This window comes from Filicampus tigris, chromosome 2 (assembly GCF_054856515.1).
Source record: "Filicampus tigris isolate MCC_2025a chromosome 2, RoL_Ftig_1.0, whole genome shotgun sequence".
Taxonomy (NCBI): domain Eukaryota; kingdom Metazoa; phylum Chordata; class Actinopteri; order Syngnathiformes; family Syngnathidae; genus Filicampus; species Filicampus tigris.
Window position 1 is genome coordinate 13,462,989 of NC_141218.1, and position 25,815 is coordinate 13,488,803.

The window sequence follows — 25,815 nt, forward strand, 5'->3', positions numbered from 1 at the left end:
GCAGTTGTGATGTCATTTTTAGTCGACAGACGACAAAATGGCTGGCCCCAGAGATTGCTAAAAACGAGTGGATTAACACTTATTCCACAAACGCAATATATATCAGAATGCCCTCTTTCAACTAGTGGGCTTGCATAGAACATATTCTTGAAAAAAATGTTTGCGTTGACTTCCACTTTAAAGATTTCGAGTTAATGTTTTGGGTGGTCACAGATAGTGGTTAGGAGTTAGAGTTTAGGGCAAGTGTTTAGGTGTATGGATAGGTTTATGGCACATACGTCAAAGTCAAGGCCGGCGGGCCACATCCGGCCCGTGAGAAGGTTTTCTACGACCCCTGGGATGATATTGATTTATTATTAGAACCGGCCCGCAGACCGCTGCAAGCTGGTGTGAGTAGCAGATGTGATCTGGTCCTTCGCGTTTGCCGATGACGTCACGCTTAATGATATATTGTAGCGCCTTCAAAGAACACGCCGTCAGACATAGTTTAATTATCATCTTTTTATTAGTCCAACCGGCTACTGTGGGCCACAGCCCACGCCAATACAGTATGACAACCGTTCAGTCAAAAAAGAGCAACGGCTCTCCTGTTCGTCCTCGGCTCCTCTCGCTCGCATGCCCTCCCATCCAGCGAGCCGCGCGATGCATTCATTAATCTCGGAAACAACACAACTCGGCAAAACATAAATTCGACCACAACACAGATAACCCAATTTGTTACACTATTTCTGAAATATATTCCTTTGCATCTATGTTTGCCATCCCCTGGCTGTTGCGTTTGCGAAATAAAAAGTAAAATAAAACAACGAACATTACTGCTACTTTTGCGAGCATCGTCCTTCAGTCGGCTACGTGCCGACTGAAGACGTCACGTCACTGTTTTGTGGCTTTCGGAATCGGATTGTGGTGAAAAATTATTCGGAGTAAAACACGTTTTATTAAGAAATACTTCACATTATGTACATTTCATACAAGCTTGCAGCCCGAGTGAACCACAAAATTGTTGCAAGTTTGGCAGGAGAAACGCAAACATCCCGCTGATCTTGTTTCATAAGACGGGCAGCGGCTTATTCTCGGGTGGAAGTGATGTACGAGCTGCCTCGCAATACATACGGAGAGGTTTTGTGTGACTAAATTTGGATTTGTGGATGCGGGAATTTTGGCAAAGAAATATATTACAGAAATATATCATGCAGCGTTACGTCATCAGCAGACGCGGAGGACCCGATCCAATCTGGACATTTAAAAAATGTTCAATAAACATTCGATCAGTCCGGTCCTCGGCTTGTAGCCAAATTTTTTATTTGGCCCTCCGTCCATTTGATTTTGACACACCTGGTTTATAGGATTATTATTTAAGGGTTTCACGTTAGTGGTTCTGGTGGCTAGGGTTTAGGGCTAGGTGTTGGGGGGTTAGTGCTTGGGTTAGGGCTTTGGCTGGACAGGGTTCAGTTTTATGATTAGAGCTTCAGTATTTGGGGTTAGGGCACAGAACAGGATCAGAGCACAGGTTCAGGTTTAGGGTTTAGGGTAGTTATGGTTTAGTTTGTTTAGGCTGATTAGCATTATGGCTCAACACAATTATCTCTAAGTCCAATTCATAGTCCAGAGAGCCCGATTTGTGAGTGTGTCCGTTTGTAGTCGGTCGATATTCTTCAATTGCTTAGAAATAATTGTCCTGTGTCTTAGCAAGAATGCTATTCATTAAGAATGATTGAAGCCAAGATTAGCCTTGGTCCAAGAATAACTCTCTGACAATTCACTTCTTCGGTTGTTCAGGGATTGTTAAATTATTGAACTTCTCTCCCTCATTAAATTGCCATCCCAATATTATTATTTTAGATCATCCTCTGTAGCACACCAGCAACTAACCTTGTGTTCATTTCTCATCATATTTTGGTCTTTCAGTATGGATTTACACTGCAGGTCCCTATTGTGATTTACTGCCTGTCGACAATGTATTTTGACTTCATATTTGAACACACGAAACTCGCAAAATACAAACTGGCCCCCGTGACTCTGTATCGTCCTGTGGTCAACAGATGTGTACCTGCTGGATCTCCCGGAACACCAGAGGGTGACGGTGAAAACTGTGATGGTGGACCAAAGCACCGTACTGACCTGCGCGATCACCGGCCAGCGTCGCCCGCCCATCCTGTGGAAAAGGAACAATCAGTATCTCAACGCCTTGAACCTGAACGACATCAACGTAAGTCTGACATGATCAAAAACACAGCCAAATGGCCATTTTATATTTAATACAGAGCAGGTGTTCTAAAGTCAAAGAGTAGGGTGTTCTCACAAAATTAAAGCAGGATTGTCAGTGGATTACAAGTTCATTTTCACACAACTGCAAACTTATTGTATTTACTTTATTTAACTGTCAAATTGTCAAAATATGATATGTTTATAGTTAACGTTAATTGCTTTTTAATTTTTTTTAATTTCCCGGTAAAAACGTTTTCTAAAATGAATACGCAAATGGCCACTGTATTCATCAGCTATGGTAAATAACATGCGTCACCATTTCGTACTTTTCTTCGATGACAAATGTGCTCAAAACCTAAATTCTACGCAATAATCACAACACTGAGGGATACTTGGACTCAACTACCAATGGTATTGCAACTTATTCTCATTATTTTGGCACTTTCACTCACCTGCAACACACAGCACATCAGTGACATGACGCAATGAGCTGCACTCCGTCTCCTGACTTCCGGGTCAAAAGGACCCCGTAGCTGTCTCAGGTGCCTTAATTAACGTTACAAATCTTATTTAGTTAGCCACTGATTAAATACTATAATACTTGCACATAAAACATGTTGAAAATTATTGTACCACAATAATAATTAAAAAAAATTATATACATGGGTGAGGAGGAGCATGGATGTCATCAACTTATGTACCCAACCAACATTGTCCAACAACAACTAACATGGGCCCCACAATAACTCAAATATCTTTTTTTTTTGTACATGTTTGAAGGTTTGAAATTCATGTGTTTGAATTGGATTTTTCCCATTTTTCTTGCAATATTGCGTCAGTATTTTTGTAAAATGACTTCTTTCCTATTACTTTTTTTCGGCATCATTTCTGTTTTAGTCATGTTTGGAGTTTTGAAATTCACTTCTTAAAATATCTTGAACATCTTGTATAGATGAGAGTTTATTTATAAGATTGACAATTTTTAAAAAATCTATAAAAAATTGTGCTTTTTTTTCAAATGATTACAATGTTATTTTTGTTTGGAGTTTTGAAATTGTAAAATATAATATGATACTCTCTGTAGTTTTCTACAAAAAAAGAATGGTTGTCAAAAAATGGGTTTTAGATTTCCTTTGTTGTCCAGTTTTGGAAAATGTAATCATTCTCACACAATTCCGCAATAACTTTTAAAATTTTGTCTTACATTTACTCAAAACTGAATGCAGAAGTTTGACTTTTTCTTAAATTATTCTATTTTCGTTTTGAATTTTGTAAAATAACTGTTCAGATATTACATTATTTTCTTGTTAAATTTCAACTTTAATCTCGTAATACTTTTTTTCTCTTTTGTTCTCGGATTGTTATGTGTGCAGTTTGCATGTGTGACTTGGTGCTTTGCTTAGAGACTCTGACAATAATTCAGCATGTCAGCTGCTCTTGTGGTGCTTTGAAATGACTGCGAGAGATGGCAGGGGGGATTTGGGCCTGGGTAAAGAAAATGAAGGTGGATACTGAGGGACAAAAGGAGTTTTGTCTTTTTTTTCTTTTTTTTTGGAAAAATGCTTTTTGGCCCTCATAAAAAATGACTATTTTTGCATAATTAGGATTTTAGTCTTGTTTAAGCTTTTGATTTTTTTTTTTTTTTTTGGTGTTAAAGTTCAAATTTATTCTTCAGTTTTCTAATGGAAGAACGCCTTGCCCTTTTATAATATTTTTTTTTCCAAATACGAAAATGACATTTAGGGCCCTGCTTTGGTAGACGTACGCCCACATGCTCGACTTAAAAATGGGCGTAACTTCATTTTCATGGTAGAGCAAGTCTAGTCAAGTGTTTTCTGGGGCCGTGTTGTTCTGGGTGTTTCGGCGCACGGAGTTGCCTCGGTCCCAACTCGTCTGAAAATTTGGTAACAGAAAGTAGTCTGCGCTTGGTGTAAAAACAGGCGCATCATCATTTTCACGCCGTGTTTGTGAATTTGGTAGACGTGCTACACCTCGCTGGGCACTCCTGCCCTTGGCACATCTGCAAATTTTAGTTACTAAATTTAGGCTAGATTTTAGACTCGGGAAGCAGGTCTAACTTGAAGCGCAGATGGTGTTTGGGAAATGTGTTCACATTGCTAATACAATTCTCTTTTTGGGATTGTTTGATAGATGAGAGGGCACTTGTATGTGACTTTAAGTGGTTTGCCTTGAGACTTGCACAATAATCCAGCATGTCTTTTGCTCTTGTGTTGCTCTGAGATGGCTGGGAGGGACAGCGGGAGGATTTCAGGGCCCGGGTAAGAAAACGAAGGTGGATACCAAGGGGGCTTCAAAGCAACAACAATGTTGGACTATGTGTGTACACCTCAGTGAGTTCAGTGCAGAGGAGATACCAGATAAGATGACCTTCCTTTTATTCTATTTATTTATTTATATATTTTTTACATTTTCACCGTGTGCTTGTGTATGCGTGACGCATAATAAATTCAACAGTGTCGCACTAGATAAAGGGAGCCCCAGTGAAGCCAGTGATGTAAAACATTAAATCTTGATGACCCTTCAAATGAGTTGCCCAGCTGTCCGTGGTCATCCTCCAACACGCCGGGAAGCAGCGTGACACATTTAAATGCTCCATTTTCACACTTTATATAACGCTTTGAGAAGTGTATGGAGAGAAAAAAAGAAACAGCTCTAGACGTAACAAAAAGGGAGACGTCAAGTCAGATTATTTCTTCATGCCGCTCTGAAGGATTTACGTGAGTGGAGAAAGTAAGAAGGTGCGAGGGGTTCTGTGAGGTTGCTAAAATAAATGCTTTGTGTCTGAGTCGCCGCAGCTAAATGAAAATGTGTGAAAAGTTCTGTGCCTCTAATTGTATTGGAAGCGCTAGCTAATACGTCCAAATTAGATTTAAAGGGGACTTATTATGGAAACTTGACTTTTTAATGGGTTGTATACAAATGCAAATAGTTGAGTGCCTGGTGTGTTTGCCCACCCATCAAGTGTGAAATTACACAAAAAGTTTCTTAGCTGCCTCTTATTGAAAAAATACATATATATTTCACACAATTGTGACGTCACAATTTACATAATAGCGCCCCCACAATGAGTTTTCCACCCATGACTTGGCAGCGAGGTTTGGCCAACATTGTCAATTTTCAAGCAACTACACAGAAGCACGATCATGTCAGAGCCAAAAGCTAAGTAGAGCTGCAATGTTGTGGAAAAAAAAGAAGCTTCGCAAGCTGACAGTGAAATTGATTTTAATACTTGCTGTTAAAGACCTTAATCAAAGGGGGATAAAGCATAGTTTTAACATCTGGATTTAAAATAATTTTCAATTGGGGCTCACTTCACTTCTGTTGTCACCTTATTCCACTTGCATGCAGCATAACAGCTAAATGCTGCTTCGCCGTTTTTGCTTTGAAACCTGGCTGACACTAATTGACCCGAGTCCACGATGCCCTATAGGGTTTATGTTCAATTAGCATTTCTGTAATGTATTCATTAGCCAAACCATTCAGTGATTTATAGACTAGTTGCAGAATTTGAAAAAAATTATCTAATCTATGGCTGACTAGGAGCCAGTGTAAAGACTTTAAGTGACTAAAGCCATGCATTGCCCCACATTAGACAGCACGGTGTGAGCAGTGGCTCATTTGCATGAGACAGGAGCAAAATTATGACTAGTCACCCTTTAATGGCATCTGAAACATAATCAGAGGCACCAGTATAGACTGTCGCCTATCCTGGTAAAAATTTGTAATTATTTATTTATAGTCATATCCGCTAATTTTAGCAGTCTTTGTCAACGTTTCGTGGTATTTGATGGCACGCTAATCCCGGTTGGTGCACCAGTGGCAGGAGGTAGACCGGAGCCTTTCTGCGTTGTGAAAAAGCGGTTTATGTCATAATTCCATGCAACGTTACTGGTTGTTTCATCATCACTCAAAGCTGTCAGCCTGACAGAGCCCCGCGGATTGGTTGAGACTCGTGCACATTTGTGCGACTAAACAGGCCTGATTGAAAAGGGGTTGTGGATTGGATGAGATTGGTAGAAAAAAAATACAAAATTGTTTTAAAATAACAAATTACATGAAGAAAATCAACGAGGCAACTGTAAAGTGATCACATGTCAGATTCAGAGGCCTCATAGGAATTTACGAGAACAGGCTGCTACATGTTTCATGAAACAGCATGTGGTTCATGCGCCAAGGTTATTTGTTTGAGTTTTCTGTAAACAATTTAATGTTTTGGACATTTTGGGGGGGTTTGTCTGTGTATTATTTTCTATCATCATCAAGTATTTACCATATTTTTATGAATAATGGTATCGTTAATCTAACATTTCTGTATTATTCCTCTGTTTATAATTTTTTGTGTATTATTTTCCCCCAATATGTGTGCTCTATTTTATGTCAATCATTTAAATCGGTTCTCAATATTTGTGCATTTGTATTTAATATTTGTATTTTGTCGAACAATTTTGAGCTTATATTTTTGCTTTTTTTTTCCTTATGGAAAAGTGGCACAAACGTGATTTACAACATTCGCACGCACATCATTCAGTGACTTGAGAGTCTAATTTTCACAACACAAGTGAGTTTGACTTATGAGGCCACATTCTTCTTAACAGCAGAAAAAACTGTAAAGCGTGTTTCGGCCTCAGGAGGGCTGCATGGAGCCAACGCTGTCACCTTGACAAGTGAAACATTAACGCGCGGAGGGGATGAAAGTCAGAGCGGCGGAACCTTCGTCGGGCCGTCCGGCGCTGTGCTGACTGAGCGCGTATCACTGGAGGCAGGAGGTGGGGGGGGGGGGGCAGACAAGGGCAGGTGGATTTACCCTCCGGAGGCTATAATTAATACAGCCGTCAGAAAGCAACCTGCTTCAAAATAGTTGACCTCAGCTAGCCACACTGCTCACACATACACACAGGTTTTACATGTACTGGATTTCCTGAAATAGAACAAATACAAAATGTCTCAAATGAGTAATTTATGATAAACTAACACTTCCTTCTAATAGACCCCCATCAGAGAAAAAAAATGTGTTACCTTGACTGTGTTTGGAGGTCGCTGATGGTGTACCTGAGTTGTGTAGTGTTGTTTGAATATATATATTCAAATATATATATATATATATATATATATATATATATATATATATATATATATATATATATATATATATATATTTTATTTATTTTTTTTTTTTAATAATCGTTTTTAAATAATCGGCCATTTTATAAATAATCGGTTATCGGAATTATACTCTGCCAGATATCGGATTTGGCATCGGACTCAAAAAATCCATATTGATCGGGCCCCGGTTAACAAGCACTCAAAAGCTATGCCCCACAATTGGCTGGCAACCAGTCCAGGATGTACCCCAACTGGGCTCCAGCTCATTGGCCAGTCAAAGGATTGAGGATAAGCGCTATTGAAAATGGACGACTGGACAAAAGCTAATCCTCATGTGGCCTATCAGGCACTCCGAGCATGACAGTGAACATGATTAATTAACGTGCTGTGTCTTACTGCTTTAGAAATAAACATAAACAGCGGCGCTAAAAGAACGACAAACATTTGCTAACACCAACAAAAGGCCCCGCAAGCTAATGAGCTTGTCAACAACGTGCCGAGGTCGCAGGGGAAAAAAAACAAAAACAAAAGAAGAGGAACTTCATCAGCCTTGTGTTGAGAGCGGTTTGAATTATTCAAACAGCCACCGATTTAGCTTTTTGACAAAAGCGAGCGTTGATTGTTTCCAATATGAATTTGCTTGTTTTGCTTGCCGACGTGTTTGAAGTAATCACCTCACATGCATTCTGGTTATTTTGTGCTTGTTGGGCTGACAAAAGCCTATTTTTTGTCATTGTAAGCATATCGTCGCTGTACTATGAAAAACACTTATCTCCTTTTTTTCATTTTTCTTATTTTTACATGAATGGTGTTTGCGCGTTACAGAATCTCATTAATGTGAAAATTAAAAAAGATTCCAAAATTCGACATACGTGTTTTTCACAGGACAGCGACAATATCACAATTTGGCCAATCCACAGCAATTGGGAACAATTAGACTGGTAATGACGACGGCAACAATTGTAGGGGAAAATTTTTTTAGTGTGAGACACTTTTTTCACATTTATGATACTTTGGTGAGAAATCAGAAAATGCGCCATATACTGGAAGTTCTGCTAATACAGTGTTTCTCAAAGTGTGGTTAGCAAAAGTGGTATGCAAAATAATCACTGAGTTAAAAAAATTTAACTAACCTTTAACTCATTCACTGCCAGACATTTTCTGACCCTCGTTTGAAAAAAATTGAAAAAAATATAAATAAATTCCTGGGACTGAATGGCTGGACTGTGAAAAGACAAGTTATTCGTCAATGGCAGTGAATGAGTTAAAATATGTAACACAACACAACATTACAATGAAGCTAAGTACAGAATGTTTAAGCTTTTTCAATTAACTATATGAAGTACGGTGCATTTTCTTTTTTCTTTTTACTTTTCAAGTACATTTTTTCAAGTGCAATTCAGTGTTGAACATTTCAATCCAGTCCAATACATTTATATTTACTGTAATCTTTAAGAACTGTTTTCAAACACTTGAGTACACATTTTTTTAACATCAGTATATTCTAAGTGCGCGTGTACATGTAGATAAGTTTAAGACTCTCCGCACCTTCTGCTAACAACCCAGGCTAAACTTAACTCCTTCCTGATATGCAAAGATCTTAGTCTCACAGTTGAGATGCATCACTTGAACATACTTCCAGGAGACCAATTACTACTTTCCTATTTAGTACTTTGGCGCCATCTTGCAACATTTTGGAGTGTTATAGAAGGAGCATAAACATGTTCATAGGGGAATTTTTAGAAAATAGTTGAGTATAGGCGCCACAGAAAAAAAACGTGAAATGGAGATTTCGGCAATAGCGACCCGCCAGTGGGTGGGGGTTCATTCACTGTTTCTGAGAAAACAAACGTTCAGAGATACAAGCCAAATATTTTTGAGAATGATAGTTGCATTTTTCCGAGGAATGAATCTATTTGAGAAATAAGACATCTTCGGTTCTGTCTTATGCAAATGAGCCACTGCTCACCTCACCCCCTCTACTGAAAATAAATTCTACATTTTCTGAGGAAAAAAAATAGAAAAGAATTGTATTGAATATTTTTGAGGATTGAGTTGTATATTTTGGAGGAAAACATTTTTGTAGTTCTGTCTCATGCAAGTAAGACACTGGAAGAAGCTAACAAAAGATTGAATTGGTTGTTTAATTGCGCACTTAGTCTTACGCTCTTGTATCTGGGAAAATAAAAGTAATATAATAAAAATAATATGTCCAAGAAAAAAGTTGCATCCTTTCAGATATTGTTGGATATTTTTGGAGGGGGGAAAAACTGAATATTTTTCAGTGGAGAAAAAAAAATACATTGGTTCTGTTCCATGCAAATGAGCCACTTCTCACCCCACCCTCTCTACCTAAAATAAAAATAAATTTTTGAGGGAGGGAAATGTGTATTGTATATTTTTAAGAAAGCGAAGCCTTATATTTTTACAAATAAGTTGTATACTATATTTTCATTACTTTCATCTTTTTTTTTTTTATTCTTCAGCTCTTGAGAAACATAAAAGGCACGCTTAGTTCTGTCTCAGGCAAATGAGCCACTGCTCGGCCTGCACGCTCTACTGAAAATATAATTGTAGAGTTTTTAAGAGGGGGGAAAAAAAGTTGTATTTTTGAGAAGTAAATCATATTTCAGCGAGAAACTATGAATTTCAAGAAATAAGTCATGTATTTGTGAGTGGAAAAAAAGTCTTTTTTTTTTTTTAGTCCTGTTTCATGCAAATGAGCCACTGGTCACCCCACCCCTTCTACTGAAATCCTAATTGTAGAGTTTTGGAGGGGCAAAATGGTGTATATCTAAGAAATAAATTGATTTTCCCAGGGGGAAAACTGTATTTCAAAAAAGAAATTGCATATTCTTGAGTGCAAGAAAAGTCTTTTTAGTCCTGTCTCATTTGTCAGGCAGCCAACAAAAAATCAACTTGGTTGTTCAATTTCACACTTGGTGGTTGTCAGGCACTCCAGAGACCCAATTATTTGTATACCGGCTATTAAAAAGGCACCTTTCCATCAGATGTCCCTGCCTAAAAGCACATTTTGTAGATTTCAACCCAGCTGCGTTTGTCTTTGTTTCAAACAGGACTTTGGCGACGACGGCTCCTTGTACTTCACCAAGGTTAGCCCCACCCACATGGGCAATTACACCTGCCACGCCGACGGCTACGAGAAACTCTTCCAGACGCACGTTCTCCACGTGGACGGTAAGAAGCATCTATCGACAAATAGTGACTTTTTGTTCTTGGGCTTTTGAATCAATTAGGCATCATGTGTAGCAGATGGCCCATTCATCATTCTCGCCAACTTAAAGACGGATTTTGAGCTCCGACTGAGCGCTTTGGCAAGGATACACCGGTAGTCTCCCGACGTTTATGGTGGGGATTTACAAGGTATTTACACGAAGAGAAAGCTTTCCAACGGGAATCCCAAACATCTGCTTCCGTTGTAAATTCAGCCCCCTGGTTCTGTTGCAGAAAAATAAAAAATGATTTACTGATATGTCTTTTCCAGGATGTTCTTTTGATTAAAAACGAGTCTCTGAACACAGTAACTGATTTTGAATTAGAGGTCTTTGTTTCATTACATTTGTCTTTGAGTAGTTAAATAACATCTCCACCAGTACGTTGGATTGACAGGAAATCCAGCATGCATGTTTATCATGACAGGACCTGTGGAAACTAATAGAGTAACTCCATCCATCCATTAATCAAACCGCTTACCCTCACAAGGCTCGCGGATGGACTGGAGCCTATCCCAGCTGTCTTCGGGCGGTCGGCTAGGTACACCCTGAATCGGTTGCCGGCCAATCGCAGGGCACGCAGTGGCAAACATTCGCACTCAAGTGTGCGTACGTCATTCTTTCTCATCCCATCCACAGTCAGGGTTTCCTGATGTCAAATACATGCATATCCCGTACACCATCCATTACGCTCATAATCAAGTACAAACAAGTCTAAAAAGCAAAAAGCAAAATTTTGCTTGCCTTGATTGACTTGATAATACTATTTCCTTTGTCGTTATTTTGCTTAGCCAGTCAGAGTGATCAGTTGTCACAGACGGCCGATGCCAATTTATTCACTCCCCATTATTTCATACTGGGATTTTGTTTGAAGTCCAAAGAGCCGATGGCGTTCAGTTTTGGAGGTTATCATGTACACTGCCAAAAGTGCAACATCCCACTTGGTCTTCATTCAAACATGAGGTGAAGAGTTTCGCTCCTTTGCTAATTGAGCTAACTTTGGGAGTGAAATGAGCTCTTTATGGAGAAGTGAAAGGTCACGGATATACTGTGGAGTACCTGCTTCCTGTCTTAATGAGCTGGCAGGGAGTGGAGGAAACTTCCTTGTACATTTGACAGACAGCTGCTTCATTAGCATTCATTCAAAAGACAATCCCTGCGAGGTTAATTGAAACGCTACATGGAGGTGACCAATTGTTCTGTTTATGAAAACCACGACGCCCGGGAGAGAGTGCCGACTCCCAGTCGTAATTGATTACGGACCGGAGCTTTTCAGCGTCACCACTATGGATTTCACATTGCGGAGTCCCAGAGGAGAGGCTATCGCCCCCTGACGAAGCGACTTGACGTTTTCTAAAACTCAATTAGGCAAGAGAGCTCGATGTATAAGTGGATTTGGAACGCTGTTCATTGCCGCCAACGCAGGAGAATGTGACGGACACTATTGAGTTTGAAGTGGAAGTGGAGGCGTGATGGAGAATAGTTTAGATTTCGCATGGCGGCCTCACTCATAAGTTGGAGGAAGACTTGATTGGTTTTATAAATCAACAGCGTGAGTTTCTGCTGCTTTGCATTTAAAGAGGAGGGTGCTTTAGTAGCCTGGACTAAATGTGGGCTGCAAAAAAAAAAAAAATCGGCGCTGTCCTGTGAAAAAGACTTATGTCCATTTGTTTCATTTTTCTTATTTTTACATGAAATATGGTGTTTCCGCGTTACAGACATCACATTATCATGAAATTTAAAAAAAAATTGGACATACAGTTTTCACAGGACTGCAACGAGAACTTTGACAGAAAAATATTTAAAATGAATGTATTACATGAAAATGAATTTGCACTTTAAACTCTTAATATATGTATTGTTTATCTTGAAAAAAAGTTTAGCAAAAAATACATACTGTTTAACAATTGTTATGAATTTTTCACCTGAAAAAATTGAATCCAAAAATGTATTAGAAAAAATAAAAGAAAATTAAAACACAAGTCCAACATCCTTTTAATTACTAATATTGAATTTTTTTTTTTTTTTTTTTAAACATTGACCTGAAAGAAAAATCAATTGCTGGAATTAAAGCAGGTTTTGACTTTAAAAATCTATGTGAGTTGCAAGTTTTGTTTCGACAATGACAACGATCTTCCTATTTTTGTGAAGAGAAAATTCTCTTACCGCGCTGACAGTTTCGGCTGTCACTGCAGCCTTCCTCGGACCTGTCACTGCTTCCACGTGACGTGTCTAAAAACAGCTGTAAAAATCCATATTTGTTTGACTTGTAACAACAACATTACTTAAAAAAAATACATTCCAAAATAAAAACTAAAGTAATAAAATTTTTACTTAATCTATTTTTTAAATAAAATTTGATTTGAAAAAATGTCTGCCTATAAAAACAGACTTTTTAAAATTAAATTAACTACATTAATTAAAAAATATACCCCCAAAAATACTTTGACCTAAGAAAAAAAATGTGCCTAAAAAGATCATTTGAGTTTATTATTTGACTCATTTCCTTCAGGACACGATTCATCAATCAGTTCCACGCAAGCAACCAAATTCTTAATGCTCAATGAATCCACGTCCCTCCTGCTGCTGCAGCCAATTTGTTTAAGATCCTGTATCTTCAATCTACGCACTTGGGCCTATTCATTTAGTTGACATCATGTTAATAATTCCAGTTAATTTCATGCACCAGACTGGCTGCTGCCATCCATCTCCACCAAGACGTTTAGCCGTACCGCAGCGCCCTCGGAAACCACTTTCTCGCAGATGGTCGGCAGTGTTCCATCAGCAGCACAGATGCTGCCGTAATCACACAAACAGAGAAGGGTTATTTTGTAAATATTAAGAGAAATACGGTACAGTGAACCCGCACTGATTGTGGGGGCTACGTTCCAGACCCACATCTGATAGAAAAACTGTACAGAAAACTTTTTTTGTATAGCATATATGGTAGTATCCCTCCCTTCCCATGCATTTTAAACATTTAAACATATTAAAACACACATTCCAAAGACATTGTAAACATATTTGGGAATGGGATCTTCCTATATTACAGGGTAATAGTTTATTACACAGCGGCTAATATATTTTGGGGGATATACAGTACAAGTATAACTCGTACTTTCAATAATGCTCAGTTGATACGACATCGATACCACTAAACCAGCCTAAAAAAATACCTTCCTCCCGTTGGCCTCCCGGCAAACTGGTTGATGCTGCTACTGTCATATCTCCAGTATTTAATCTCAAAGATTAAGCCATGCACGTGCACTGTAAAGACACAAAGAGCTGTTCAGTGAAACTGCAAATGACTCATTAAAGCAATGGTTCTTTTGGTCGCTGCGCTGTACAGCTAATACATTGAACTCTTCAAAATAAAAAGATGAAATGTGTGGAAAGGATGTTAGAAAAACATGCAATAGGACGTTAAAATGTCAGTCACGACAAGTCGTTACTAAAAAATGTGTTAACTTGAAACGTTGCCTCTGCAGTTAAGGGTTTTTAATTCCCTTTACATCAGGGATGGGCAACTGAAATACTGCAGGGGGCCACAGTTTTTTATCAGTGCCTGTGAAGGGGTACATAGAACCACATACTTCCTAACCAGATATATGACAAAAAAATCTATTTTATTTTTATTTTAAATATGGACAAAATATCTGCTCTTAATGTCTTTTTTGCTCATATTTTTTTTCAATGCATGTATCAAAGCTCCACAATCCTAACCCAACAACAAAGGGTTTGAAGAAAACAACAAAATAACCACATACATTATAAAAAAGTGTATTGCAATGGTCTCTCTTGCATAAAAATGACCATTCAAGGACCGCACAAAAGGCTGAACAAGAAACAATAAGTGCAAGAACTGATTTTGTATATAATTGTTTTTCTTACAAAAATCAACTCACTCAAATGTTTTCTATTATGGAGGTAATATGTCTGTCCTGCACATATTTCCACATCCGCAAAAAAATATTCGACCCACCCATTGTAAGTGCAACTAAGGCTAGATTCACACCGCAGGTCTTAATGCTCAATTCAGATTTTTTGAAAAAATCCGATTTTTTTGTGTAAGCGTTCATATTACATTATGAATGCGACCTCGGTCCCGTGTGCTGTATGAACACATGCGTCGTCAAAGTGGCCCGCATGCGCAGAAGGACGACGAAGACGACATCACACCCGACGTTGTGTTTGCAGAAGTAAATGTGGTTCAGCGTTTACAGTATACAGTCAAGCGATTAGGTCGCAGGTAGGAATAAATACAGTATTTGGGGAAAATTATGAGGCGAGGCTTTAATATCTCATTTCATGGAGACATCACTAACGATGACGTCACACGTCTTAACCGTGCGTAAAAAATGAATCTATCTGAGCCGTGGCTTGATTATTACGATCGCCATAACCACTTTATGCTTCATGTTTCAAGGTGGATTAAATTGAAGTAAAAATATAAAGTCAATAGTGTTACTCAAAACAACTTTGTAGATTCGATCCCCTGCTGCCAGCAGTTTCCCTCTGCCTGCGCGGAGCACATGTTGGGCTCCGGATGACGTCAATGTCGGATATATGCGACCTGGCCGTTCAGACCGCGAACGCATTGGAAAAGATCGGATACGTATCCGATCTAGGACCACATACGAAAGCGACCCAGGTCGCATTTGAGAAAATCGGAATTGAAAAATATGGGCAAAAAAATCCGATCTGGGTCACATTTGCCTGAGGTGTGAACATAGCCTAAGATATGTCCATCATCTAGTGGTGATTGGTGATATTACAACTTACAACCACAATTGACCCCATTTTTTTTCATTGTTCTTTAATATTTTGGAGGTTTTTTTTCTGTTGGGGCCACCACTTGCCCATCCCTGCTTTACATTACTTCCAATGGTGAAAATTGTTATTCGGCATGCTTGTCACATCCCCCCCACGCAATAATTAATAATTTCGCATCCGTACTTTTGTCACAGCATGTTGACATGCATTTGACTCGCGGCGCATATCTCAGAGCTGCTTAGGCTACTATGTGCTTTTTGCTGGATGCCTCCAACTCCTCTGTGTGATTGAAGTGTCTGCTTGGAATTTCACAGTTTGGGAGCAAAACAGCCTTGTGCACGTGTAGGTGTGTGGGAGTGCGTGTTCACCAGGTGCGTGAGTGTGTGTGTACAAGTGTGTGCGTGCGCAAACAGTGGTTGACGTGATTGACGAGCGGCCGGCGAGCTGCATGAAGGGCCTGTCAGCAGCGCTATGTCGCAGTGTGCCTGCAGTGCGCGTCGTCTGCATTCTATATGTATGGAGCTCAAAGCCGGAGTGGATGAGGCAAGCACGAAAAGGTTTTACTTCACTCCGCACGCATCATAAATGGATGGACTCGAGTGCACCGGTCGCAGATGATCCATATTAAAGTCTTTTTTTCAGTTCAGTAAATTTTGTGTGCTTTACGATGGAAACACTTTGACCCTGGAGCAGGTGAATTATTTCCCATGGCGACTAATTGTTTCTTAACACACAGGGGAGAAAAAAATCTATCTACCAAAAGATAGAAGAGAAAAGAAGATACCAAAGATTTTTTTTATTTTATTTCATTTTCTCAACCACAACAAACTTTTTTTTTGTTTTGTTTTATATTTAAAAAATAATCTAATAAAAAGTCAGAGATGTATTTTATATTATGCTTATTTAAAAATATCTGAATCCCAAAGATATAATTTTTAAAATATTACATTGATTGGACATTTTTTAATTGCTTTTTGTCTTACAAAAAATGAAAAAAAAATCCATGTAAGGCGAATATATATTGTGATTTTGATTTATAATTTTATTATATTTAATCAAAATTGATTATAAAATCTGAAACCCATATAAGTACATATTTTATCTTATCTCTTTGTTAATTTTATATAATGTTTTCAAACCTCCAAACATAATTTTAATTATGATTTATTTAAAAAATCTGTACCGTTACACCCCTAATATATATATATATATTATTATTATATTAGAATTTTGAGTGACTTGAATTTTATGAAAAAAATGCACAAAATGAGTATCTTGCACGCAATGTAGATTTTTTTGTTCAACGGTTTTGTGCCGTCCTTGGATGATAATTTTTGTGCAAGATCCCTTTGCGCTGGAAAATAAAATCACATGATGTGGTTATTTTGTTGTTTGCTTCAACCCCTTTGTTGTAGTGGATCTTTTTATAAAGTACATGTACTGTATAAAAGAGCCACTGTCCTAATGCATGCATAGATAAATGTATTTGGAAAAATGGAATATATTAAGAGCATGTATTTTGCACATATTTTATCCATATTTAAAATGTCATTTTTGTCATACATCTGGTTAGGAAGTGCGTGGTCCCATGTGGCCCCACAAGTAGCACTGATGAAAAATCGTGGCCCCCTCTAACTGCCCATCTCTGACCTGTCTAAATAAAATCCTTCACAAAACTTCCCAGGGAAAAACAAAAACACAATACTAGCCTATTGTGTTTTTTTTTGGTGTTGAGGTTCCGTCCTTGCAACTGCATTGTGACCTTGTGTTTTCGATTGTTAACAGTGGCCCATTTGTGTGACTACCAACACGCCAACGGGATATTTCCAAAGCCCGCCAGTATGTGATGGTCCAGATGGCCATACCTGGAGGCCACCTCCCACCTGGTTGCCTAAAGACAAATTTTTTTTGTTGGGGGAGGGGGGTTGGCCTGCTTTGGATGCCTTTTGTGCCTATTTCACACCGTGTGCTCCTTTTTCTTTCAATTGGTTCGATATGAAACATGTTTTGTGCTGCTGGATTAGAAAAAACAAATCCCCCCCCCCCCGTCTACCCCATGCATAAATGCATTTGATTATTATTGTATTGCTGCGCTTGGAAGTTCACGATGTGTGTTTTGGTGATTTGCCATAGCCACAGGGTAAAGATTTTTTTTGAGTGTCAAATCAGGTGCTAGACTTTGCGCTTCTTCTGCTTGCTGACAAAAGGTTGCTTAAAATCGATAGGAAGCAGTGGAAAAAAAAGTCAATGACCTCCTAATGGTTCTCTCGCTCATTTATATGCGTGATTTGTGTACACTCGACCGTACGGGACCAAAGGCTGCGGCGAAACAAACGAAGCATTGATCTCGCTCTAAATACGCCACTAAAACTTACCTAAAAGGTGACACTAATGGAATAGTAATAGTTTATTCAATTATACTGTAAATTTCAAGCTTACAGAACTTGGCTCAGTTCCTAGGTTAAAATTCAGTATATACTGTTGACGCCATATTTAAAACATTTTGTTTTAAGTTTTACCACAAAAGCTTTAAAAACATTGAAATTTAATCAAGCATACTACTCAAACAATGTAAATGAAGACCCCCCCCCTTAAAAATAGCAAACACTGGTGAATCGTTCACCTGTTGTATTTTACAGGAAAAGAATGGTATTCAAGGATCAAAGAAAGCTATAAGAACGGTCTTTGAATCGAAAAATATACTTTTATTTTTTCCCCACATTAATTCCAAGATTTTACTGTTATATGACAAATTGGTTGTTTCTTCATATATTAACGCGGTATTCAAATTCTGCTGCCGTCTGTGCCCCCACAGTACCACCCGTCATTCGAGTGTACCCAGAGAGCCAAGCCAGGGAGCCGGGCGTCACCGCCAGCCTACGATGCCACGCTGAGGGTATTCCCCGCCCGCAGCTGACCTGGCTCAAGAACGGCATGGACATCACACCCAAGTTATCCAAGCAACTCACCCTGCAAGGTAGCACCTTTCTAGTAGGGTAGTTTTATTTTAACCCATCACATTATCTAGTCGTGTTATTTTAAATGATGCACTTACAGTAGTCCTATTTTAAAACTTTGTATCTATTCAGGGGAATTAAGGTAGTCTTATTTTGTCCTATGCAATTTTGAGTGGGATTTAAGGTTGTCTTATTTGAATCACTATGAATGACTCTTGACGGTTGTCTTATTTGAATCTGTACAACAGGGGGATTTAATTTTCGATCTAAAGTCAAATATAAAGTCAATACTGTTACTCAAAATAACTTTGCAAATTCGATCTCCCCGCTGCCAGCACTCTCCCTCCGCCCAAGTGGAGTGCATTTTGGGTCCCGGATGACGTCAATGTCGGATATATGCGACCTGTTGGGTCAGACTGAGGTCGCATTGCAAAACATCTGATACGTATCCGATCTCGGACCACATATGAAAGTGGCCCAGGTTGCATTTGAAAACATCGGAATTGAGCCGTTCGGACTGCCACAAAAAATAAGAAAACAGATACAGGTCGCATATAGGCAAAAAAATCGAATCTGGGTCGCATTTGCTTGCGGTGTGAACCTAGCCGAAGAAGGATTTATGGCAGTTTTATCTTCACCTGTACAATTTGTGGGGAATGAACAGTCTTATTCTAACCTTTGTCATTTTTAGCAAATTTAAGGTTGTCTTATTCTAAACTTGCTTAACTATTCCAGCTAATGGCAGCGAGGTGCACATCAGCAACGTGCGCTTTGAAGACACCGGCGCTTACACCTGCATCGCCAGAAACCAGGCGGGCGTGGATGAGGATATCTCCTCGCTCTTTGTGGAGGACTCTGCACGCAAAACCTGTAAGTCAGCATCAAGACGTCCATTCGAGATGTCCGCCCTTAATTTCCGGTGCAGCAGTGACAGAGCCTCTGCGAGGAAAATAACAAATAGCGGCAGAGCGCGTCGCCAGAGCTCGACAAACCAGAAACAATTGGCACACTGTGAAGGGCATCTCTTTTGTGCCAGTTAGTAGCAGACTGTTGCCATCCGAACAACGGGGAACTGTTTAACAGGCCTGGAAAATAAGTAATCTGCTCCCAATTGTACTTTATTGACAGCAAACTGGAGTGTGGCTCTCATAAAAAACGTTTTGACCTTCAGAGGCGGTGATATCGGTTTTTTCAGCTTGTTCAGACCATTGCTACATGATTGGTGAGTTACTGAGCGTATTAAAAATCGGTCCAATTAGCTGTTTTATAAGGGAAGCAGCCATTTCACTTGTGGGTTAAAGACGGTGTCAAATATTGAGAACAGAATGGAGTGTAGGTACATTGAAACCAGCAACAAAACGGTCTGAAAATTTGACATCACGACTGCTTCCAATTTAATTTCCCTTAGAGGAGGAATAAAGTATCATGAGGAAAAATGGTTCAGCTCACAGTCCATTGTTAAACCCAAAGCATAATAAAGATGACAGGTACAATGAGGTGTTGGATTTTCTGGACCGGAAAAAGGAATGCTTTTGTAATTCCTGTCCTCCAGTCATTAACTCACCAAAATTGAATTAAATAACTTGTCAGAAAATCTGCCAAGTCAGCCGCTGTCTATCTTTTTACACAGGGTCTTCGGTTTATGACCGTTCCATTCGTAAAGTGGAATCTTAACCCTAATTTGTGCGTAAATCGGAATACGTCATGGTCCATTATAGGCTGCTATGCTAACACAATAGTAAAGTCATGATTACAGTCATTTTTTTATACAAAAACACTTCTAGCCCATAAAGTGAAAAAAAATGAAAGAAACACGAACAAAGTGTGGCTAGAATGTACTAACATCGAAAACAAAAATGAAACTGAAAATGGTAGATAATTAAACTCTTTGTTGTAGCAAAAATATATTGAATGATTTTCCTTATTGACCTATACTTTTTATGTTTGTTGTGCAGTTAAATAACCTTCAATTGTACACTGTGCTAAAAACCTAAAAACAGTAGTAAAGTATTGAGTGCAGTACCATCTAAACTTACAATAAAAAGGTAGGAACATTTCATGGCGCAATTATTGTGATCAAAACGATCACACTAATCATCTTGAAACAAATTTACCAATTTACATCAGCACTCTTATAAAATCCAAAATAAGATGACATCACTTTATCCCTGGTTTTTGAAAATGGTTCTGTATTTTTTTTTCCCGTGGATCCTATTATCTTCAGCTGCTCAGCTGTATAAGACTACTAACCTTTTTCGTGTACTTTGTGAAACGTCCTAAAATGTTATAAAATGGCGGCAGGGCCCTGTCTAATCCGAAAGTAGCAAAATAAAGGACGTAGCACCAAAACACAGTTCTCATGTCTGGGATAAATTTCTGTTTTTGTTTCACAGTTTGTTGCGTAGTTGGCTAACAACCTATTGAGGACTCCCAGATGCAAAAAACAGTACGGTAGTAAAACCTATTGTGCACTAATATCCAAACTAGCAGAGAAATGGAAACTGGATGAAACAGAACAACAACAAAAAATATTTGTGTTTGCAAAAATAACTCAATTGAGTCACCTCCCCACATATATTTTTTTTTTTAACCGAAAAAACAAGTGACAACACCGTGGGTGCAGTTAGTGCGCAAGAGTTGTGTGTGTGTTTGCATATGTGTGTGTGCATGTGGTTTGGGAAGCTTAATTGCCATGAGGAGCGACGCCGCATGCTGACAACGGCTCTTCAACCCCCAAACAACGTGTGACATTTAATAAAAGGTCACAGTCAATTAGTGTGCCCGCCTTATTATTTAGAAAAATATATTCAAATTTGAATGAAGTCGTCTTGGAATAATGTTGTTTGTTGACATATTGACTGGACTGATTATTCAAATAACTGCTGGCATTTTCAGTCTCGTTAAGTAGACACACAAAACCCTTTTCACACAGAGAACCTGTAAAATTGATGCAGAACACAGCATTTTACTTTATTCTTATTTTACATGTGCAACTTTTGGGGAATTTACACTAGTATTATTTGAATCTGCAGTTGTCTTGGAACTTTTGGTTTGTCCAACATTTGGGAGATTTAAGCTAGTCTTACATTAGTCTTACACTGTGCAACTTTTGGTGGATTTACGGTAGTCTTACTTTATCCTGCACATCCTTTGGAGGGATTTATGGCAGTGTTATTTGAACCAGTGTAACTTTTGAGGTGATCCTAATTTAAACCGATGCAAGTTGTTGTGGCTTCAACAGTCATATTTTTCCCAATGCAACATTTGGTGTGTTTACGGTACTCTTAAAAAAAAAAAAAACATTTCATTACAGGCCATCACAAGCTTACTTTAAGGCCATCATCGGGCAATAGTAAAGCCCTGCTCGTCAAAACGTCAGCACATCGGTGCTTGTGGATCACCGTCTGGTCTCACGACTGCGCTAAATCCTCCCCATCAAACTTTATGACTCACAGTGAAGGTCTGTTAGATAAGAAATGACCTCAGCGGGAACAGAACACGCCGTCTTGGGAAGCTAAGTGGGCTGAAAAGTCGAGCGTTGTATGGCAAAAACCAAAAAGAAATGAATAAAAAAAAACAATCGCTATTCTTTTTTGCGTTGTATTGTATGCAAACTGAAGTTGGGCAAAGAGCTTCTTTTCTGTCTTTTTCCTGGTCGTTAAATGATGATTTCAGATATCTCCTTCAGAAAATATTGAAGTCAATTCAATGCTTTTCTTCAACTTGGCAGCCTCTCTTATCCCTGACAGATAATGGACAAAGACAACAATGGGCGGAAGATTGCATTTAATCCATACTCTATTGGCTCAGTGCTCAACTGTTTTAGATGGAAGATGTGTGCTGTTTATATTGGGATTGCACAGAGCAGGCAGGAAAGCAATGAAAAGACAACACTGTGAAACAACTGGAAGCAATTATGCAGTCAGTACGTATTTCTATGCCTCTTATATGTAGCTTTTGTTGACCTGATTATGAAGACTATTGCTAAATTGGTTGTTGTTTTTTTGATTCATCCTTGAAAGACAACAGTCAGTCCTTGACACCTCGCCTGGCGTGACAGACATCGGAGGAGCTACACGGCGACATAATGTGTCACTGCAAACGCTAAAGACGTGTCAGTGATATTTGCTCATGACTGTCGATACTAGAAGCGCTAAGGCACTTTTATTATGGCAAATATCCAATTTTACATATATTTTCTCCGCAGGGAAAGTTATGTGCTTTCCTTTATTGCGGTGGGATGGGGGTCCATCTTCCATTTGCACTTTCAGGAGTCCTGTAATATTTGTTGCTGTAATTTAGCCATTTCAACTTCCTATACTTCAGTTTTTTAAGTGAAATCAAATTTATACATACTTTGGATAGCCCTTAATCACAAGCATGGAGGATTTTAGGGGTGGGGTAGCGGTAGTAAAACAGGCCAAAATCCAGATGTCAGGGGTTAATGCAGGAGAAGAGACAAATTGCCTCCTATGTGTGGTTTAACCAATGAGTGTAAAAATAAGTCTTAAATTGAGATTTAAACATTTCTACAGAGGTAGCTGCTGTAATTTCCAGAGCACTGGAGCCTGAATAGAGAACGCTCTAAACTCGTTGACTCCTTTTTAGCTCTCGGAGTCCCTAAAAGACCAGCATGTTGCGAGTGTAGCTCTCAGGATAGAACATAAGGTACCACCACACTAAGTCAGCAGGATATGAAGGTGCTAAGCCATGTAATATTTTGGGAGTAAGTAACAAAACCTTAAAATCACACTTCAGGGAGCTACTGCAAGTTGGCCAGTAACATTTTCTGTGGAACCGAACATCACCTATTTGAGGTTTTTGTTCTCTTTTTATAATGTTCTATGATGCTGCAAGTTGGTGTCAAGGAAGTACATTATGTTGTAATACTGTCTATCTCGACTAAGAGGCTAACATCTTTGTATGTCAGGGAGGAGTTAAGTTTAGCCTGGGTTGTTCTTGGAAGACGAGGGGAGGTTATCGCCTCATGTACACTATCAATGTATTTTTTTTTTTTAATCTTTATTTATTCAGAGGGTAATGATAACCCTGAAAACATATTAAAAGTATTTTGAGATCATAATTTGTGGTATACTTACACGTTAAAATATTAATATAGGCAATTATAAGCATTTTGTGGGGGCATCAATTACTTTGAGTTTTTACTATTCGCAGGAGATGGAGACTAGACCCTGGAGGATATAGGAGTTTTGTGTAATCATAATTGAAAATTCATTTTATATTTTAAAAAATTCATTCATTCAATACAAACAACTTTACGTGTACATTTTCATTGTATGAAATCATTGGTTAAATAAATAAAGTTAATTATGATTAACAAACAGAATAAATCTATTTACTATTTAAATGAAACCATTTTACATTTGCATTTAACTTATTTTTTAAATGAACGGCCTGCGCCCCAAGCCTTTCTCTACAATCTCACTTGAGCTAATTATAGTGTAGCATAGTATGAATGGTCTGTCCCGGCTCACCATTACCGCGAGCCAGTCGTAGCGTAACCTTGCCGCCAGGCCTCCCAAGCGTGATATCCCGGAGCTTTGGCATCTGGCGCAAACAGTTATCGCCAGTGGCTAGAGCAAAGCGATTGCCCACCACCGTCGGCCCGCTTGTTTTTGCTGTATGGACGCCGAAGTTGATGTATGGGCCCCTCGCACGCGCACAACAGCCGCAGTCTTTCCGACCCCGGGTGATGAATAGCATCAATATGGCGCTCGTATGACTCCACTCTTTTTCTATTACGTTTCCATCCCTGGCAAGCTCTCACATAAACGGCATTGTTCTTCACGTTTTCGGCCCGCCGTCCATTTTTCCGACGACACAACGCTCCTTTTGTGATGCTTTTTAATGAGCAGAAAGAGATATGCAAGAGTGCGCAGGAGGGGAAACACTCGACAAAGCGCTTTTTTCGCAAAGATTACGCCTGACCCCCGCCGCTTTGTCTCTTTCCCGGCGCCGTTCTGCGGGAGAATGAGTGCAGCAGGACAGATTAGCATCGCCGCCAATTGGCCCGCAAATTGGACGGCCCATCGGAAAATGGAAGATGGGAGTGGGTTGACGGAGGGAGGGGCTAGACAATAGGCAGAGAAGGTCAGCATTAAGGACACAGTGTTGAATTTGCATGGAAACCAAGATCAGAAAACCGTTGCATCTCTTCCTCGCTAGAGTGAAGCTGTCACAGTTGTTCTCATTCCAAAACACATTTACACAAAAAGGGAATGAATAAATCCAACTTTTCTTTCTTTTTTTGCTTTGACTTGAGAGTATGATGGCAGTGAACTCAACTTGCTTTAGAACAAGCAGCAGTTTGGCATATAGTGAACAAGTCTTCAAAAAAGAGGTTCCAAGCTGTTTAATGCCACCGCCCAGTTTTCTTGCAAACACAAAACAAAGAGAATTGCACTTTGAGTATTTCAAACAACCAAAACGCTTTTCCTTCGGAACGTTCGCTTAATGCTAACAAACAATGCAAAACATCATATATGTTAGCATAGCATTGGTGAAATTTACAGTGGAGCAGCATCAGGCCCTCGCCCAACCATCCCCACTGAAAAGCATAATGTATGTGTTAGGTTTACTTGTCGATAGCAGTAAGTGAGTTTCGGAATTGTAATGCCCTCGCATGTGGGCAAGGGGAGCCACAGTCGCTGCCAAGTCAAACACACAAATACAAAATGAGAATATTCCCGAGGCGCTGCTGTTAGACAACTCACGTGCAGATGCTTGAAAACAGACGAACCAGCCAATCCAACTAGAGCTCCTGATGCCAATCAGTAGGCCACGCCCCTTAAAGGCAAACAGCCAACATCCAAATACTACACTTTGTACAGTAGAATAAGACTTTATTTTGTTACATTTTCTTTTATTATGTTTCTGTATGATATACTGATGTGATATTGTTCTTTATTAAAAATGTGGCGTTACAAAAAAATTTGGGGGGGGTTGCATCTCCGAGTTTCACTTTTTGAATTGAGCTACCAAAAGAAATGTAAATTACAATCAAACTAAAATACATAAAAAATTACTCAGTCTTTGAAAAAATTCCTGACAGGCATGTAATGGAGCGGGAAAGGAAAGATGTCTGCAGAGTGACACAGTCACTTTAGAGATATTGCTGGTAACTAAATAAAGAAAAGGTTTATCAATATATCATCGATAAACCAAAATACAGTAAAATGACTCACCTTTTGAAGAAGCCTGACAGACAGAGTAATGATAGAGGTAACAGGTAACGGTTTTGAAAGCATCCAGCTATTAGAAGCACTCAAGCTCTGGTTTGGCATTGCGAGTGTTATTAGCCACCTCACAATGACTTCAATGAAAAAAAAACAAGGTCTGCTGCTTCTAAGAGCAAGATGGGCCATTAATCCATGTTAATGAAGCATCAAAATCACCTTAGCCTGAAAGACGATTTAGTCAAGTGGGGCGTCTAATGTAACTCATATCAGGTCGCACGGAATATATATTACGCAGCTTGGCCCGTTGTTGGATACAAACTT

At 39.1% G+C, this 25,815-nt stretch overlaps 1 protein-coding gene across 1 annotated transcript in view; it reads left to right on the forward strand.

Annotated features, from left to right (window-relative positions):
• fstl5 (follistatin-like 5) overlaps nucleotides 1-25,815 on the forward strand; it is a 117,168-nt gene that overhangs the window by 72,744 nt on the left and 18,609 nt on the right. The window contains exons 7-10 of the mRNA XM_086016672.1: nucleotides 2,043-2,209; nucleotides 10,410-10,530; nucleotides 18,154-18,315; nucleotides 19,031-19,165. Of these exons, the coding sequence (XP_085872798.1) occupies nucleotides 2,043-2,209; nucleotides 10,410-10,530; nucleotides 18,154-18,315; nucleotides 19,031-19,165 (585 nt within the window). The remainder of the gene's footprint in view (nucleotides 1-2,042; nucleotides 2,210-10,409; nucleotides 10,531-18,153; nucleotides 18,316-19,030; nucleotides 19,166-25,815) is intronic.